Source organism: Microchirus variegatus (assembly GCF_963457635.1).
Source record: "Microchirus variegatus genome assembly, chromosome: 10".
Taxonomy (NCBI): Eukaryota; Metazoa; Chordata; class Actinopteri; order Pleuronectiformes; family Soleidae; genus Microchirus; species Microchirus variegatus.
Window position 1 is genome coordinate 3,643,341 of NC_139811.1, and position 15,832 is coordinate 3,659,172.

The 15,832-nt window shown below is 40.6% G+C and overlaps 1 protein-coding gene across 1 annotated transcript; it reads left to right on the forward strand.

Annotated features, from left to right (window-relative positions):
• The first annotated feature begins 983 nt into the window (after positions 1 to 983).
• glyr1 (glyoxylate reductase 1 homolog (Arabidopsis)) lies at positions 984 to 14,348 on the forward strand. Its single transcript, XM_083896424.1, has 16 exons — positions 984 to 1,093; positions 2,814 to 2,850; positions 2,940 to 3,019; positions 3,119 to 3,257; positions 3,604 to 3,714; positions 5,182 to 5,265; positions 5,946 to 5,999; positions 7,360 to 7,410; positions 7,536 to 7,609; positions 8,503 to 8,602; positions 9,661 to 9,771; positions 9,863 to 9,964; positions 10,059 to 10,221; positions 11,371 to 11,550; positions 11,661 to 11,785; positions 12,866 to 14,348. The coding sequence occupies exons 1-16, from the start codon at positions 1,056 to 1,058 to the stop codon at positions 12,938 to 12,940; spliced, it is 1,524 nt and encodes a 507-aa protein (XP_083752550.1). The 5' UTR covers positions 984 to 1,055; the 3' UTR covers positions 12,941 to 14,348.
• The last annotated feature ends 1,484 nt before the right edge of the window (positions 14,349 to 15,832 follow it).

Sequence of the window (15,832 nt, forward strand, 5' to 3'; positions counted from 1 at the left end):
GAGGTGAAATAGACTGAAGAAGGAAGAATTAATAAATAAAAGTCCAAATAAATGTGAGGATTCTCTGCTGCCCTTAAGTCTTCAGGACCATAATAGTGAAATAGTAAATGTATTCCTGACTTTGGGGATGATTGAAAGGCTGTTCCCCGAGAACCTAAGCGTTCTTGAGGTTTTTTTTTTTTTACTTTAAAAGCAAATCTGACAAATATGTGAGATGTCTGTATTTCCCAAATAATAAGATTATCCTTTATTAGTCCCACAATGTGGATAATAATAATTATTTGCATTATTTTATCATAATACAATAACATACATGCCATAATAATGAAGCTAATATTATATACATATATATATATATATATGTATATAATAAATCTACTGTTTTAGTGTTACTTTGTCACAGAGTAACTAATGACTATATATCTTTTATAATAAAATAAAAAATCTCTGTAACCAAAAATATACTCATTTTATAATAATTTTTCCCATTCTATCTTTATTCCAGATGAAAAAGAAGTCATGGTGTCATGGATTTTTTTTTATCATTAAATGTGATTCTATTTCTACAAAGTCAATAAGCCATGAATACAAAATATGTTTAGAGATGTAGAAAAGTATAAGAAAATACGGTAAAAATAATCAAAATAATAAAAAAATTCCTACATTATTATTATTATTATTATTATTATTATTATTATATATATATATATATATATATATATATATAATAAAGCAATGTTGTGCTGTATGATAATAATTAAAGTTGCTGTAAACTGTGGGGAAAAACATTGTCGGACATTGTTCCATTAACTATATGTTTATTTTACATAATTTTTTAATATTTACAGTTTTACTGTCCACAAATGTTGCTGTTTTTGGATTTTTTTTTAATAATACATCCATGGGTGTAACGCAGCAGAAAAGCGGATGTGACGTAGTGACAGGAAGGGCTGGTCTTCACGTGTGATTAGTGGGGGTGTGTACGTGTGTGCGCGCGTGCGTGTGTGTGTTGTCTTCCCCCCACATTCACTGTGACGTTTTATTAAAGTTGTAAGATGGCGACGGTGCATCTGAGGATCGGGGACCTAGTGTGGTAAGATCTCATGTAAACACACTTAAACGCGTCATTGCCTCGTTAACGACGCCGCGTTTCTATACACGGGAGTGACGCTGTTTAGTTTGACGCTAATGTTTTTCGCTAGCGTTCGGCTAAAGGCGATAAGTGGAAGTGTTCGCACACACACACACACACACACACAGGTTAGTTGATGGTCAACCCAAACAAATTAGCTAACCGAGCTGACTGTAAGTCAACAAGCGTCGACAGCTGCTAGCAGGCGGAACGAGCTCGGCGCTGAAAAACGTGCGGTTTTGTAAACTCAAACCGTGTCTTATTGGGGTTTAAAAATGCTTTCGACGACGCCTTCTTTGCTAACTTTTGTCCAACAGTGCGTGTTCGTTCCACTGTTGTGGTCTGTGACGAGCTTTGCTAGCTTAAGCGGATATCCACTGTGGGGAGGCTTCGCGTGTGCTCGGCTTCTTCCGTGTTCAGCTCCACTGAGTCGTTGTTCTTCTCTACGCAGCTCGATTTAAACCCATTCTCCAGCGTGAATTTAGGTGCCGACATTTTGATACGTCACGTCAACATTACAACACGGATAAAGGAGGACAGCTTTGTCGTGTACGTTACTTCAACCCCGTACTACGGAATATGTTCGGAGAAACAGTAGAAAGTTGCATTTAGCCCCTTTTTGTGTGCTATTTTCGAATTAAAATGTCAACCGATGTCCATTTTACATGTTTTTCGCCCCAATATCAAGTGCGTAGAGGGGAAAAAACTAACTCCATATACTAATATCACAAACTCGATATAATGAGTTATAAAAACAAGGTTTTTTGATCTTGTTGTTAAACTAGACAGGCCATATTTACACTATGTTCTGCATAAATTACACAATTAATATCAAATGAAAACAAAACATTCCAATACTTCAATAGTCATTTTTTTTCCTTTTCTGTTCTGAAGTATTCCTAGGAGTCTCACACACACACATAGCCCTATCTCTGATATTATATACTGGCTTTCTGGATACTGATATCATATTGATAATAATATGCATCCCTGAGTCGGACTCCACCAACACTCTGGAAAATACACCATAGGATTCATTCGTTAATTGCGATGTTGCCTTTTTTTCTGTATTTGAGTTATCATTTTTGCTAGAGCTGAAACGATTTATCGATAACTAAATTAATCGCAAACTATTTTGATAATCGATAAATCGGTTTTAAGCTTTTTTCATACAAGATTTCTGATTGTTTGTTTCTTAAATGTGAATATTTTCTTGGTTTCTTTGCTCCACATAACAAATAAATCATTCAAACTGAATCATTTTGGTTTGTGGACAAAAACAAAACTTTGGACAAACAAAACATCATCATTTCCAGCTTTGACAAACACTGATCAACGTTTTTTGACATTTTCTTGAACAAGCGGTTAATCGAGAAAATAATAGTCCGAATAATCGATTATGAAAATAATCGTTAGTTGCAGCTCTGGTTTTTGCCATCTTACACTTTGACAACCAAGAGAGTGGCAAAAACTCTGTTGTAACGCAGCTTTAAATGGTCATTAAAACTTGAAAAGCATTATATAAATACAGAGCATTTATTAAACTGGCGTATATTGATTCTCAGCTTGCTGAACATAGTAATTTAAGTGCTCTGTTTTAAGTCTGGTATTAGTGCCAGAAATATGCTGAGGTAAAGCAAAAGTTTACCAGGAGTAACTGTATATTCCTTTTTTATTTCAGGGGGAAGCTTGGCCGTTACCCACCATGGCCAGGAAAGGTAAGCAGCAGTAACTAGTTTCAGTATATTCAGCTACTTGCGCAACACTTTTTATTCTATTGTATTATATCATATATTTTGTGTTTCAGGTGGTAAGCCCTCCAAAGGATCTGAAAAAGCCCAGGGGCAAAAAGTGCCACTTTGTGAAGTTCTTTGGAACCGAAGACCAGTGAGTTTGCCTCTCATCCACCTGTTGTCACTGACCTGGCATTGTGCCCTCTCCACAAAATGTTTTAAAAGCTGTGTTTCTGTGTGCCTTCTTGTCCAGTGCCTGGATTAAAGTGGAACAGCTGAAGCCCTACCATGCCCACAAAGAGGAGATGATCAAGATAAATAAAGGAAAGCGCTTCCAGCAGGCGGTGGATGCCGTGGAGGACTTCCTGAAGAAGGCCAAGGGAAAAGAACAGGTGGGAAGAGGGTTTGTTTTTGTCACCAAATATTTATTATCATTTATTTGCTGTACCACTCGTTGCATTTGACAAACACATCTGACGTATACACCAGCCTAATGACAATTACTGAATGTAAAAAGAAAGAAAAGAGCGAGAGGAAGGAGAAAATCACCCAGAAGACGATATCATTAATTAGAAGTGTCCAATTAGGTTTCCATTGATTAATCGCGCTATCAAACTGCAGTCAGACTTTTGTTAGTGAGAGAATCGTGTAACCCTCAGCATGACATTTTCACCACTCACTCCTTGGACCTGCTGAAAATAATAGTGCTAAATGACAGGTCTGGGTTTTTTTTGACAGAACTCTGAGGGCAAAGGAGACTCGAAAGGAAAGAGGACGCCCAACAAGCCACTGAAAATACTGGAGGAGGACGACGAGGATCTCAGTGCGCTGAAGGACCCGTCAGAGAAGGTCTGCAATGACCCACACTGTGAAAGTACACATTTAGATAGGATTTATCATTCTGTTTCCTCATCATTCTGTCTTGTTTGAAGTGTTGTCCGTCATCACACCTACAGTATCGGGTCCAAAGTTGCAATATGCAATACTCAGCTTTACAAGTCGAGGTTGGCACCAAGGACGAGTGTCTGTTTGGTATCTACCAGACCAAATCACAACACAAATGTTGTCTGTCTTCATGAGCCATCCACAGTTTGTCACTTAGCAGCACTCAGAGGGTTGAAGAAGGTCAATGCTGCTTGCAACTTAACTTCGTTCAGTTATTCCACATTCTGGGCCCCTTACATTAGTGACGGCAGCAAGTTGTACAGCGGAAACCTGAGTTTAAGATTAACTTCCCTTTGGATTTTGTCCTCTTTAGAATGTGGAAAAATGTCACGAGGGCAGCTGATCTCACGTCCTCCCTCCTCCATGTAACAAACACACTGCACTATACCGCAGGCGCAGCGTGCAACACTTGTGTCAAGCGCACTTGAATATTCTTCACTCCAGTGCATGAGAGCTAGTGAAAGTAATGCAGGGTTTACAGCAAGTTCAGCTAAAAGGGGCAGCTAACGAGATGCATTCAAAGACCCCGGTCAATGTCATTACTTTTACGGGATCTACGGCCTGTTGAGCTTAGAGGAGCAGTTTCAAGATGCATTCAAGAAAAGTATTTTTTACTGCTTTTTACTTTATTTTGAATAGACGCAGTAACTGATATAATAAGAATAAATAATCAAATTCTCATGCCTATCCATAGTACGTATATATATATATGTCAACTCTTCGAGATACCGGCAGTGTTGCAGCAGCTGTGGCTGTAATGTTTTTAGACAAACAACCAGAATTCAGTGCCATTTGCTGCCTTTCCGTTATGGTACGGTTCGATTTGGTAGAGTAGGGTTTTGAAGGGTGAAGCCCTGGGTCCAGCTTACGTTTACTCGGTGGCCATGGCGTGTTGGCTGTGCCTGATGGCTGAGCTAGCGAGATGCGATGGCGGTGAACGACAACATCAGGCGCGACAATGGAGGCCACATCCAGCCGCCCTTTTTTTTCCTGCTCAGCTTGGGGTTGTTTGTCCCAATATGACGTCCAGAAAGACGGCCAGAAACACAGGAAAATCTGTCGCCCAATGGAGCCTGACCTTACTGCACCATTTTCCTCTGGTACCCCAAGGGAGGGGTGCCCAAAAAATGGAACAGTAGGGGCTGGTTATTTTGGGACTATTCCGAAAGAACCCAAGAATTGTTCCACGTGATGAAAACGGCCGGTTCACTCAAATGTACAACCCGCATCTCTAGCGGTGCCGGTAAATCGTTTTGAGATGGATGTGAATGGAGAATGGTGGAGAATCGGGCGTCCCCTACCTACAGCAAACAGGCAGCGAATTCACCCTTTGATTTTAGAAGGTGAATGTGTGTCTTTCTCCTCCTTAAGGACTTGACTGACTCTGACCCAGAGCCATCAACTGTTGAGAGGCTGGGGGCTGGACCTGCCTCAGGATTCAAATGGGAAAGCAGTGTAGGTGAACCCCAACAACACCCAACCTCCCCCCCCACCAAGCCTGCCTTGCCCTGCTTTTCTTTCCTCCTGACCTTTAACCTTTGGCTTTACTCACCAACAACTGCAGACCTTTTCCCTTTTTGACCTGTTGGGTGCTCACGTTTGACTCCTCCATCTGTCTTGTTTGGTGTGTGTGTTTGTGTGTGTGTGCTTTTGAAATGGTGGTCAACTCTGCATGTGGAGACCCCCACACCAGTGACCCACAATAGGTGTTGTCTCGATTAGCCCTGTGGCCAGAAACCAGGGTGAATGCCCACTTTGTGTATCTAATGCTTTGCCTCTCAGGTTTGTGCACGTGCACACACACAGAAACATTGCACCCACCATACAACCGGTCAGCTGATCAGGCCCTTTTTGTCCAAAAAGGACTGTTCTCAGCTGCAGTTAACGCACAACAAAATTTAATCTGTAGATGGGATTGAGACGCAGCACAAAAGTGAAGCCAAAAATATCCCTGATACAAATAAATTTGCTCTGCCACTGCTCTCGGCTCTCTACTCTTTATTGTAGTTTTCTGTGAAATATTCTAATCAGATTTCCCTGCCGATAACAACAAGAACTCTTTCTATAACTGTGTATATATAGAATCATAGTGTATGCAAAAACAATGAATTGACTGAAGTCTTATTCTGTTGCAGCCTGTGAAAGATGACCCACATTTCCATCACTTCTTGCTGAGCCAGTCTGAGAAGGTATGAGGCAGCATTTCTTTTTCACGTCCAGAGTCGGTGCTTTATGGTTTGTCAGTGTGACGCTCTGCAGACGGAGAGTTCGTCTCTGCTGTTGATTTAATTAGATTTCTACGGAGTGGGGCTTTGCAATATGGGGAGGGAAAAAAATCTTATCGCTTCTGTCTTTTGATATAATTTCATATAAATCAAATCGGGCTATTTGGCTCATAAATGATATCTGGACGAGATAAATGGCGATATAAAACTGCACACGCTGCGTTCCTCTGGGCCTTTAATCTAGAGTTAAGGATATTTACATGTCTCCATTATAGTGTTATGCGACTGTTTTTAATTTTATTTAAATCAATATCATATTTAGTGTGTTTCATGAATGTATTCAGTATCATAAAAGCCTCTAAAACCATGAAAAGTCATCGCGATATGACGACATCCACCATCTCAGACCACGTCTCATGTTGTGATATTGATATCATATCCATGTATTGCACATCCCTTCTCCAGAGATTAAAGCTGTAGTTTATAACTTTTAAAGATAAACAAACACATTGTTGGATTCAAACCATTCCCAAATAAGTTCACACAATGGTTTAGTTAAGTCTATCCGCTCCACATGACTCACCCCGTGTTTCTCATTTTAGCAGTTTTTTTTGGTTTTTATGTCTGCGTGTGTGACACTTCAGTGTCGCCCAAATCAGCAGTTGCCATGGTTACTGTTAGTTGGCAGCAGCTTCATGTTAGCAGGAGGAGGTAATGCCTGCAGGACGTCACACTGGGGTGTGTGGTTAAACCCTGGACTCCACCTTAAAGGTCAAGATCGTGGCCTTGTTTTTTGATCAACACTCTGTTTACAACACCTCTGTATAGTATTTTTTTTGTCACTATTATCTGGACTCACTCTAGGCCAGTTTTGCCAGTGGAAGCTGCGTCGCCACATGACACAGTTCAACCCCCACACCCCCGTTAGTCATCCCTGATGTAGGTCTTTTGCAGTTTAACTGAAACAGCCTGCGGCTTAACTGATAAATCCCCCTGTCTTTGTCAGCCCGTGGAGGGGGATTTGCCCGAATGGCATTTCTGCACTCGGCTCAGGTCTATAACTGCAGACTCCACAGAGAATACACTTTAATTACGTTGTTAAAATGTCCAAAATCGAGGCAATTGTTTAAAAGTTTAGTCGTTGGTCTTGATTAATCACATTTAACTTAACAGCCGTCAATGTCGAGTATCTTTTACCAGTGTCTCTCGATTGGGAGTTGGGCCAATAAAATTTTTTACAGTAAATACAAGAAGAAGCCTTAGAATGTTCCCCGTTACACGAGCGTGTTAATCATTTCCTGTTCATTTGTCTCCCTGCTCACAGCCAGCCTCATCCATGGAGCCCATCAGCAAGCGCCTGAAGGTCATTGAAGAGGTGAAGTAACGAGTTGTAACTCTGGTTTTTTTTTTTGCACATGTAGAATCATCACATATATGTAACGTTTCTGTTTCTTTCTGGCCAATAACTGTCGTTTTTCGTCGTCCATTCTGATTGTGCAGGACACGGGGTCAACCTCTATCCAAGCAGCAGACAGCACAGCCATCAATGGCAGCATCACACCCACTGATAAAAGGTACGAACACACTATAGTCACTATAGCGTTACTGAAGCGGGGTTTTCCCATTGAGGTGTTCAGGACAGCTCGGGTTGAACCATTTGGAGATAAAATAAGAGTTGAGGTTGAGATGCTTTGGAAAGCGGGAGACCACAGAGAAGGATCAGGGACTTTGTGAAGAAGGTAAAAGAAGAGGACATGAGGGGATAGGGCAAGATGGAGGCCTTTGTTTAACTGCAGCGATGATGAGACACAACAGCACCTTCTAATAGACTGTTATCGAGCACAGGAAGTCTGGGAAAAACTTAAAAGCAATGGTTTTAACATGGACATCAATTATAAAACAATAATTTACTCACTTATAGATAAAAAAAAATAAACCAGAAAGATGAAGATCTCATGCAGTTGGTCATCTGCATTGTAGGGTCAAAATTATGGAAAACTCGATGTGCAATGGTCATAAAACAAACTATACTAGACAGTAACACAGTATATAAACAAGTTTTATCAGAACTTAGGAGGAGAAAAACTTTCGATAGGGATCAGATCCTCCCATGGGAAAATTAAATTCTTTAAAATGTGGACCCTTTATATGTATTTTATGTATTTTGCACTGTTTTTTGCACTTTTTATATTGTTGTTTGCACCTTATACACTGTTTTGTCTTTTATTGTTTATGTATGTTTTTTACATCTCACTTATACACGAGTGGCGTAGAGATGTAATGTGTCATGTGTTTATTGTTGTGTGAAATTCAATAAAAGTGTTTAAAAAGCAAGATGGAGGCAGATGATCCGCTACGTAAAGGGAGGAAGCCAAAAGACAAAGTAGTAGTAGTAGTGGTGGTGGTTTCATGTATCTGTTTTCTTGTGTTTTTAATCATTTGTTCTCTTTGGGACTCTTCCTTCCAGGATAGGGTTCCTCGGTTTGGGGCTGATGGGTAGTGGCATCGTCTCCAACCTGCTGAAAATGGGTCACGTGGTCACAGTGTGGAATCGCACAGCAGAAAAGGTCTGTAGGGCAACTTCATTATTAGTAATGCTGATGTTTTCTCTATTCGAACATACATAGACTTCATACAGTACTCCTTCACAGAGGTATCATCTGTGTGAGCTCTACAACACAAGAAGTTTTATCTACAGGAAATGGTGCGTTCAGTGTAAGAAACCAGACCTCAACCTCTGAGTCTTTTACATTTTAAAAGTAAGAATGCTGGGAAATAATCTGGATATATATGCTGTGTATAAGAACTATCCTAAACAAAACGTCCACGTCTGACATCAAAACAAAGAGGATTAAAAGTAAAGTCACTTACAACAGAAAAAACATTTTTTTTAAACTGTGACAGGAAACCTGATTGACACATTTTTCTTTCCTGTGACTCTTCCACAAATAACGGCCGTGTGTCAGGCTGTTTTTTCATCAGTGAAAATACCCAGAAATCAAGAGCATTGTCCCATATAGGACTGAAATGAATAATCGATTATTTTAATCAATCGTTTAAGTCATTTTATCATCGATTTCAATGTTTTTTTATCATTAAAACAAATAAGCGGAGTATTTTCTAGTTTTTGGACGAAATGAGACGTGAGAACATCGTCATTTCCAGGTTTGGGAATCACAGGTCCATATTTTTCAACATTTTATGCACCGAACAATGAATTGAATATGGTTGGCATGACTGATGTGTTTCCATGTGTGAACTGCAGTATTTGAAATGTGGCAGACGTCTTCATTTGTAACTTCAGGTGCACATTTGCCCACGATGGCTGCCGGTTAGCATCTGTTTTAGCAAACGAGAAACGAGAAGGGATGCACGATATTATCAAAACAATATCGGTATTGGCCGACAACGGCTTTAAGATGGTATAAGATCCCCCCCCCCATGTGACCAGAGATGAAAACAATATGCAAACTAATATAATTATTAGTTAGTTTGATGGCAAAAGAGACAATCACGCGTAACATTTAACCAATAAAACACATTTTTCTGTTCAGAAATGTAAATAATTAGACATTACTGGCATTGAACTCTTGTGTTGATGTCTCTGCTGCCTCCTGTGTTCCAGTGTGACCTGTTCATTCAGGAAGGCGCCAGGTTAGGCCGCACCCCTGCAGAGGTGGCCTCAATGTGTGACATCACCTTCTCCTGTGTCTCTGACCCAAAGGCTGCCAGGGATGTGAGTATCAGCTGAACTGAAGCTTCTTGTCATAAAGTGTCTCTGGATTATAGGTGAAAAACCGTGTGTGTCTGTCTCTGTGTTGGTCCAGTTGGTGATGGGACCCAGTGGAGTGCTGCAGGGAATCAGGCCAGGAAAGTGCTACGTCGAGATGTCCACCGTCGACCCAGAAACCATCACAGAGCTCTCACAGGTACACACACACACACACACACACACTGAATTAGCTAAAGATTTTGAAGAAATCAAAACACAAAGAATGACTGTTGTTGTTATTGTTATTGAAGGTGATCACCTCACGGGGAGGCCGCTTCCTGGAGGCTCCGGTGGCTGGAAGCCAGCAGCTCTCCAATGATGGGATGCTGGTCATCCTGGCCGCCGGTGACAGGACGGTGTATGAAGACTGCAGCAGCTGCTTCCAGGCCATGGGCAAGACTTCCTTCTTCCTGGGTATGTGTTGAGTTTGATTCCACGTGACGTGTTACCCATTGAATTATGTAGACTGTAAACCAAAACATTTTTACCGCTGCCCCCATAATAACAGAGGAGATTCTCCAGGGCTGTGTTGTGATGCACAGAGCAATGTGCAGCAGTGTTTTGCGATTTCAATTTAATGAATGAATTTGTTCTTCTTTTTCACAAATCTGTGGCAGAAATGAGAGCAAGAATAATAAAGCAGATGGAAAAATAGACTGAAAATACTATTATTCGATGTTTTGCGTTCTGTTTTGTGACCGCTCTCAGTCATCCAGGAGTAAAGCTGTAAGCACCAGGACTTGCTTTTATTATGCTGAAGATCTTTCACCTCTCATCCAAGAGTTTTGAGTAACTTGTGGAGAAAATGAACTCTATGTGTTGGCCTTTGTAGGCTGGAAAACTGTCACTGACCCTTTGACCCAGTTTCAGGTTGTTGGTTTTCATGTGCTAACATTAGCAGACACAAAGTATGGTGCTAATATGTTATATTCAGAGCCAGTAGGAAGAAATAAAAATTCCCAGACAAAGACAAGTGTCAGTAAAATGTGATGGTGTTAGCCCGAGTTAGCTACGTCTTATTCCTGACCATGGTCCAGGACGTTTGAAGCAGGGCGTTGCTGAGACAGGGTATCCGCGGGGTCTTAAATCCAATAATTTGAATTTAAGGCCTTAAAATGTCTTAAATTCTCCTAAAATTAAAGTTACTTTTATTCAAAACATGCATAAACTTCAGTCTCACTTTGAAATGTTTACATTTTTGAGGATGCGATAACATAACCTCAACACGGAACTAAAGTAGGCCACCTGTGCTGCCCGGTGACAATTTATCGAGCACCACTAGCTAGTGTGCTATGCGCACGCCATGGTGCGTTACGGCTTAGCATAGCAGCGGAGAAAACTTAATGAAAGCCCACAGCTAAGCCGCATTGCTTGCATAAGATGGGTAAGGCTCCAATTTTCCTTCACGTCTTTTGTACTTTTTTGCCAGTATGGATTTGAAATAGGTCTTAAATTGTATTCATTACGGTCTTAAAAAAAGTCTTAAAGTTGACTTGTTGAAACCTGCAGAGACCCTGTGAGATAGTGTGTGGAAAAAATGACCGTTATGTGTCGTTTGTGAAGGTGAGGCAGGGAACGCAGCGAGGATGATGCTGATCCTCAACATGGTGCAGGGCAGCTTCATGGCCACCATCGCAGAGGGGCTAACTCTGGCCCAAGCCACCGGCCAATCACAGCAGACCTTCCTGGACATCCTGTGCCAGGGACAGATGGCGAGCACCTTTGTAGACCAGAAATGCCAAAGTAAGTCAACAGTTATTATTATTATTATTATTATTATTATTATCCTGGGGCTAAAACGATTGTTTTGATATCTTTCATCATACTTTTCTGTGCTTTTCTGTATCTTGTAGATATTTTACAGGGTAACTTTAAACCAGACTACTATTTGAAACACATTCAGAAGGATCTGAGGCTAGCCATCTCAATGGGAGACATGGCCAACCATCCAACCCCAATGGCTGCAGCTGCCAATGAGGTAACCACTGAGTGCATGCATTCATTCATTCATTCATTCATTCATTCATTCATAGCTCTCTACTTTTCTTAATGTCTTAAAATTAATGCTGGGCACGTTAACGGCGTAAATGTTAACACGCGACGCGTTTCCATGACGACTGACCGGAAAAAAGACGTGTGTGACGTCATGTTTACATGACTCCAGATTGTTAAAATGAGTCTCTAATGTAACGCTATGGCACACATACGCAGTTACACAGGTACGCTGGTTATTTGTATCGCTGCTCTTTTCCTTTAATACAATAATAATAATGACGGACGGCTCCAGTTCCACTGTAGGCGTGCGCTAACGGCGCTAAAAGGAGCCTAACAGAGCTAAATGGTAAACGGTGCCGCGGCACGTAAACATGATGTCTCTTTCCAGTCAATCGTCACGGAAACGCGCCGTGCGTTAACGTGCGTTAAGCTAGTGCCCAGCACTACTTAAAATAATGGTTTTAGGTAGGTGTGAAAAAGAGAGTGAGCTAATGGTGTTAGTCTAAATCAAAACAACTTTAATTCCTGATTAAGAGAGGCCACGATCCACGTTCAATACATAGACTTTATGCACTTTGTTCTCTGTGTCGTGAATAAGTAGAGAAATACTGCAATTTTTTGATAATCGATTACTAGGTTTTATTTAAATAAATAAAATGGGTTCTCTGATTTTTCAGATTCTAGAAATGCAAATATTTTCTGCTATCTTTTACTTCAGAAAGTCATCGACAGTCGAGTCAATAATGACCATAATATATTATCATTAGTCGCAGTAGTTCCTGGGGAGATATTCAAACGTGACCCGTGCAGACCTGTCGATCGTCTCGTTTCCAGCGCTCTGGGAATTTGATCCGATCCGAGTTTGGTATCGACTGAAGCTTTGGCGACCAATCACAGAGCAGCAGCTTGAAGTCACTCTGACGGCTCAACAATGGCTGCTCATCAGAGTGGAATAATAAATGCGACATTAAATAAACATGACGACGCTGCTTCAGGAAAAGTTCAGTGGTTGTACAGTATAATCATGTGGACTAAAACTGTCATTTTCTCTGTACTTGCACAGGTTTACAAGCGAGCTAAGGCACTGGACCAGTCAGACAACGACATCTCTGCAGTCTACAGAGCCTACATCCACTAAGAGAGTGCAGTGTCTGGACCACACACCGTTGTCTTTGATCTTCTCTTCTTTATTTTCTCCTTTTAATTTTATTTTTCATCCGTTGTCTCGTAGTTTTATTTCTTCCTGCCGCCGTCAGCTTGGCCACAAGTCATGGAAATCCTTTTGTTTTATATATATATAAATAAATTAGAGTCGACCTCGAGCTCTGTACTTGACTGCACTGGTGTGTTCAGACCAAAACGGAGTGAATTTCAGAGCCTGGTTTTGTCGTAGTAGTAGAAGCGACGTCCACACTCGTGTTATATGTACATTATATTACAGGATCTAACCTGCTCGTCCTGCTCCATTTCAATTTGAAATTCTCCCGTTTTTTGACTCGCCAACTTCCGATAGAGCCGTCGGGATAAATCGTCGCGAACAGAATTTTCCGGGTTCGGGTGTTTGCACGTCGTCGGGAGAACGTGTGGAACATCTCGCGGAGGGGGGAGGAGCTTGGCTCGAGCATACAGGAAGGACACGCCCCCTTTTTACTTACACTTGCTGTGAATTATCCCCGAGGTTATCCTGCTTTTTAGACGTGATCTGGAAACGGTAATAGAGAGCTGGAAGAATATAGTGATTCCAGTGCTGGTGTGAATATAATTGACTCTATATTTGGTCTGAACACACTGTGAGTGAGTCGCTGGGTTGAGGACGTGAGGAGTGACGGTGAAGAGCCGACTCGGAGAAAGTGCGTTTAGGTTTTACAGATTTCAAAAAGATGATTTTTTTGTTTTGTTTTGTGTGCAAATGAAGAGTTTATTTAATTTAGTGTGATATTTTATTTCCTTTTATTTTTTTTTATGACAAATGTCCAGAAATCGATGAGAGAAAACACCAAGAACATGTCACTGCATTGCCTTAATATTGTAACCCCCCCCTCTCCCCCTCCTCTCCAGTCTCTCTCTCAATGATCCATGTATTTATTGATGCTTCTGTCCAGGTTCTTCTCGGTGCAGTTCGTTCACGGCTTGTTTCAGTGTTTTTTGACCACACACACACACACACACGATGTTTTGCTTTTATGTTGGTGTTAACGATGGTTTTTGGCGTCTCCAGGCCTTTGAAATGCAGTAAGAATCTAAGAAAACGACTCATCGACGGCGAGACGATGAGATTTTTGAGTCTCTTTTGTGTTTTTGGAAGAATTTTCACATCGTTTCTGTTTTTCTCTTCTTTCTTTTTTTAATATATTCCCCTACAACAAGATTAATCTAGTTGTTGAGTTGCATTTTAACTGAAGTTTCTAATGAATGGCTATATAGTGTCATGTTTTCTTCTTTTTAAGTTATGGAAAAAAGTTCAGTGTTTGGGTTTTTTTGAAGGCCGGCTTTAGAGAAACATGGGACTTAATAAGAACACCATTAAAAAAAAAAAACTAATCAAACTGTTTGATGTGCTTTAGTGGAGCCAGTGTTTCGTTAGAGAATAAATGCAATGTCGTTTAAAGCTACAGATTAAGGACGGGAGGATTGCGAGTTTCACCCTTTAAGGTCATTCCAGCTGTAGTCGGAGGTTGACGGGAATTCCTTCAACAGGAACTCTTGATTTCCAACTCAGGAAGTCCTGTCAATACTGGCATGGTCTTCCAAGATGGCTGCCACTCATATAAACACCCCTAGCTCCCCCGATAATGACACTTCTCATACTGTAAATCATTTGTACACAGTACTGACTATTTAATGAATATACTGAACAGTTTTTATGGCGTGTGTCTTGTTCAGTGGATTTCTCTGGAGACTGGAATGGACTTAATTGGGCCGTTAATGTCGTCATTCATTCAGTTTCCACTCAAAAACCTTCCAGCGTAACTCGGTAAACGCAAACATTAGAGCTTATGCAGCGTTCCGTTTACATCGCAACTCAGAAGTCCTGATCTGGGAGTGGTGTCATTTATGAATTTGGTAATATAATATAAGCAAATCTCCCCGTTGTTGCATAACATAACTGTACGTGGTAACGGTGCATAGCGAACATGCCTACGGTAAAAGAAAATTAATGTGTAATATTATGCATACGACTGATTTGTGCTGTTCACGTAAAAGCGGCAGTGTTTGTACGGAGGCAGACGTCCGATAATTTGCGCTGAATTAAGGAATGTCCCATTACGTGGGGAAAATCCCGAGTTCCCGACGCCAAATGGAATGCACCGTTTGTATTCCAGGTTTTTTTTTAGAACGCATGCGTCCATCACTGCGACTATCAGGAGATGTTTGTCTCAACAGTCGGTTTTAAAGCAGCTAAAATGCTCTTCACTCCACTAAACACTGCAGATTAGATTACACTTGTGTCTCATGTTCTAAATTAAGGATTAATCAAGGATTCTGCCGACGAAAATATCCGCAATTCACTATATTATTGCAATAATTTTTGAAAGGCTATGGTGGCTATTCCTTAGTTATTCCTTATTTTTGCATCGTAGACGGATCCTTTTTGTTAATAGTGAGAAATAAGAGTTATTTTTGGCATGAGTTAAAATGCAGACTCCTCCCCCTTGTGACACTAAATCATTAAAACTATGATGGTGAGCTGGAAACAGAGGTTCACAAAGCCTGAGATTTATCCGTTTTTGGGAAATATATGAGACTGAGTGTTGTTATTTGCATAAATATGTATAATATAATATTATACATCATCCCATTCCCTGAGAGAGCTGTAAACCTGCTCTTCTTCTTCTTCTTCTTCTATATCATGAACAAAAGTCTCTAACATTAACAAAATAAGTTGTGTATTAATTATCCCGCTTCCCATTTTGAACGATTTGCCAAACATATTTATTGTTTTTATGAATTGAGGCAAAAGAGCTGTAAAGAGCTGTATTTTAGAAGACACATGTAAATAGCTTCATGTCGACTCTCGGCTTATTACTAA

Bases quoted from the DNA above. Each gene is read 5' to 3' on its own strand.
- glyr1 (XM_083896424.1), top strand. From the start codon at position 1,056: ATGGCGACGGTGCATCTGAGGATCGGGGACCTAGTGTG. The intron at 9,772-9,862 runs GTGAGTATCAGC...GTGTTGGTCCAG, and splicing joins ACCCAAAGGCTGCCAGGGAT to TTGGTGATGGGACCCAGTGG. The intron at 10,222-11,370 runs GTATGTGTTGAG...TCGTTTGTGAAG, and splicing joins CAAGACTTCCTTCTTCCTGG to GTGAGGCAGGGAACGCAGCG.